The 3,504-nt window shown below is 64.3% G+C and overlaps 1 protein-coding gene across 1 annotated transcript; it reads right to left on the reverse strand.

Annotated features, from left to right (window-relative positions):
* Positions 1-843: 843 nt before the first annotated feature.
* On the reverse strand, positions 844-3,498 carry LOC110391873 (CD97 antigen-like; the record flags this gene model as incomplete). The annotated part of the gene is given in 3 exon segments (XM_021383832.1): positions 844-910; positions 1,966-2,186; positions 3,301-3,498. Coding segments are annotated over 2 exon segments (228 nt in total), but the record flags the coding sequence as incomplete, so codon positions are not given.
* Positions 3,499-3,504: the final 6 nt, after the last annotated feature.

Here is a 3,504-nt window from a genome sequence, read left to right on the forward strand (position 1 = left end):
GTCTCCCAGTAGTTCCCCCATTCTATTTTGGGGGGTTCCCCCTTTTTGGGGTCCCCACCCCATTCTTGGGGTCCCCCCTCTTTTTTGGGGTCCCCCGTTCCCCTGTGGTTCCCCTTTTTGGGGTGGTCACAACCCCCTCTGACCCCTCCCCTTTTTTGGGGTCACCCAGTAGTTCCCCTATCCTATTTTAGGGGGGTCCCTTTTTGGGGTCCCCACCCCATTCTTGGGGTCCCCCTCTTCTTGGGGTCCCCCCATTCCCCTGTGGTTCCCCTCTTTGGGGTCCCCACGACCCCCTCTGACCCCTCCCCTTTTTGGGGGTCACCCAGTAGTTCCCCTATTCTATTTTGGGGGTCCCTTTTTGGGGTCCCCATTCTTGGGGTCCCCCTCCTTCTTGGGGTCCCCCCCTTCCCCTGTGGTTCCCCTTTATTGGGGTGCTCACGAGCCCCCCTGACCCCTCCCCTTTTTTGGGGTCACCCAGTAGTTCCCCCATTCTATTTTGGGGGGTTCCCCCTTTTTGGGGTCCCCACCCCATTCTTGGGGTCCCCCCTCTTTTTTGGGGTCCCCCCCTTCCCCTGTGGTTCCCCTTTTTGGGATCCCCACGACCCCCCCTGTCCCCTCCCCTTTTTGGGGGTCTCTCAGTAGTTCCCCTATCCTATTTTAGGGGGGTCCCCCTTTTTAGGGTCCCCACCCCATTCTTGGGGTCCCTCTCCTTTTTGGGGTCCCCCCATTCCCCTGTGGTTCCCCTTTTTGGGGGCCCCACGACCCCCCCTGACCCCTCCCCTTTTTGGGGGTCCCCCCGCAGTTCCCCCATCCCATTTTCGGGGTCTCCANGCAGCGTCTCACCGCCACAACGAGGCACACGGGGCCCTGGAAACTCCAGCGGAAACCTCGCTCCAGGGACAGCCAGCAACTGGGGGAGGGGAAACTGGGAGGGACTGGGAGGGACTGGGAGGGAACTGGGAGGGACTGGGAGGGACTGGGAGGCACTGGGAGGGAACTGGGAGGGAACTGGGAGGAAACTGGGAGCCACTGGGAGGAACTGGGAGGGAACTGGGAGGGAACTGGGAGGGACTGAGAGGGAACTGGGAGGGACTGGGAAGCACTGGGAGGGAACTGGGAGGGAACTGGGAGGAAACTGGGAGGGACTGGAAGGCACTGGGAGGAAACTGGGAGGGACTGGGAGGGAACTGGGAGGAACTGGGAGGGACTGGGAGGAGACTGGGAGGGACTGGGAGGGACTGGGAGGAGACTGGGAGGGGACTGGGAGGGACTGGGAGGGACTGGGAGGAAACTGGGAGGGAACTGGGAGGGAACTGGGAGGGAACTGGGAGGGGACTGGGAGGGGACTGGGAGGAAACTGGGAGGGACTGGGAGGGAACTGGGAGGCACTGGGAGGGAACTGGTAGAAAACTGGGAGGAAACTGGGAGGGAACTGGGAGGGACTGGGAGGAGACTGGGAGAGACTGGGAGGGAACTGGGAGGAGACTGGGAGAGACTGGGAGACACTGGGAGGGACTGGGAGGCACTGGGAGGGAACTGGGAGGGGACTGGGAGGGGACTGGGAGGGAACTGGGAGGAACTGGGAGGGAACTGGGAGGGAACTGGGAGGGACTGGGAGGGACTGGGAGGGACTGGGAGGGACTGGGAGGAAACTGGGAGGGATTGGGAAGCACTGGGAGGGAACTGGGAAGCACTGGGAGGGGACTGGGAGGGAACTGGGAGCATTGGGAGGGAACTGGGAGGCACTGGGAGGGGCTGGGAGGGAACTGGGAGGGACTGGGAGGGACTGGGAGCTGAACTGGGAGCACTGGGAGGGACTGGGAGGAAACTGGGAGGGAACTGGGAGGGAACTGGGAGGCACTGGGAGGGCTACCGCCCCCGTCCCTTGCACGAGAGAACCCCGCCCCCCCAACGCCCCTCCCTCACGCGGCGCACACGCGCGTGCAAAGCCCCGCGTGCACTCACTACTGCGTGGTGCCGTATCCCCCCGGGAAGGCGGCGGCGGAGCAGAGCACGAGGAGGGCGGGCAGCCCGTAGCCGCTCAGCAGCGCGTGCCACACGCGCAGCCACGAGGGCTCGAAGACGCGCACGAGGAGGATGTAGAGGTGCAGCCCCTCGAGGCACATCCACGTGAAGGCGGACAGGAAGGAGAAGTGCAGCAGCCCCGCCACCACCGCGCACACCGTCTGCACGAGAGGACACATGCGGGCACGGGGAGCTTGCACGGCTTTGCACGAGGGTGGCCCCCCCCTTGGCCACGTGGACCGCTGGCCACGTGCAAGGGGCTGCCGTGCGTACCCAGCGGGGTGGTTGTGCCTGCTGGGCAGCGTGCTGGCTGATGGGCCTTGCACGCCCTTGCACGCTTTTGCACAAGTGAGCCCCGTGTCCTCCTGTGTGCTGCCAGTCACGTGCAAGCCCCCCTTCATCCTTCCCCTGTCCTCTCTCTACACCTCTCACCCATTCTGGTGTCTGCCGCTCTTCACGTGCCCTCGCACACCCTTGCACAAGACCCCCACTGCTCTCCGGTGTACTGCCAGCCACGTGCAAGACCCCCCACATCCCTCCCCACTGCTGCTTCTCTGTCTCGGTCAGATGTCCACCAGCCCTTGCACAAGAGCACCCTACACCCTCTTGTGCACTACCAGCCCCATGTGACCTCCCCCACATCCCTCCCCAGTGACCCTCTCTACCTCTAACCCATCCGGGTGCCCACCAGCCCTTGCACACTCTTGCACGAGAGATCCAGTGCCCTCCCCTGATCATTTCCCAGTGCCCTCTCTGTCTCTAAGCCATTCTGGTGCTCTCCAGCCCTTGCACACCTTCACACTCCCTTGCACGCCCTTGCACAAAAGCCCCCACTGTTCTCCTGTGTACCGCCAGTCACGTGCAAGCCCCTTCACACCTTTCCCCTGCCCCACTTCTTCCCTAAACACCCACTCCTCACAGCCCTCACGTGCCTTTGCACAAGAGCCTCCCCTGCCTCCCCGTCACCTGCCAGCCCCGTGCAAGCCCCTGCAAATCCTTTCTCAGTGCCTCCTCTCCATCTCTTAACCATTCTGGTGCCCACCAGCCCTTGCACACCTTTGCACACCCTTGCACAACAGCCCCCACTGACCTCCCCTGCCCTGCCAGTCCCGTGCAAGCCCCTCTGCGTCCTTCCCTGCGCCCACTTCTTCCCCAAACACCCACCGCGATGCCCCAAAACCCACACGTGCCTTTGCACAAGAGCCTCCCCCGCCCCCCCCTCCCCTGCCAGCCCCGTGCAAACCCCTCCAGCCGCCCTCCCGTGCCCCCCCGCACCGCGTTGCGGGTGCTCTCGATGCCCAGCAGGAAGGTGCCGTGCGCCAGCAGCAGGGTCACGCTCAGGTGGAGGTGGAGGACGCGGCGCAGCCCCTTGGGGACGCGGCACACGACGAAGGTGGCGATGGCCAACACCAAGCACAGCACCGACACCACCAGCCCCGCTTTGGTCACCAGGTCCAGAGCCCAGTTCTCCTGGGGGGG

Source organism: Numida meleagris, unplaced genomic scaffold, assembly GCF_002078875.1.
Source record: "Numida meleagris isolate 19003 breed g44 Domestic line unplaced genomic scaffold, NumMel1.0 unplaced_Scaffold581, whole genome shotgun sequence".
NCBI lineage: Eukaryota > Metazoa > Chordata > Aves > Galliformes > Numididae > Numida > Numida meleagris.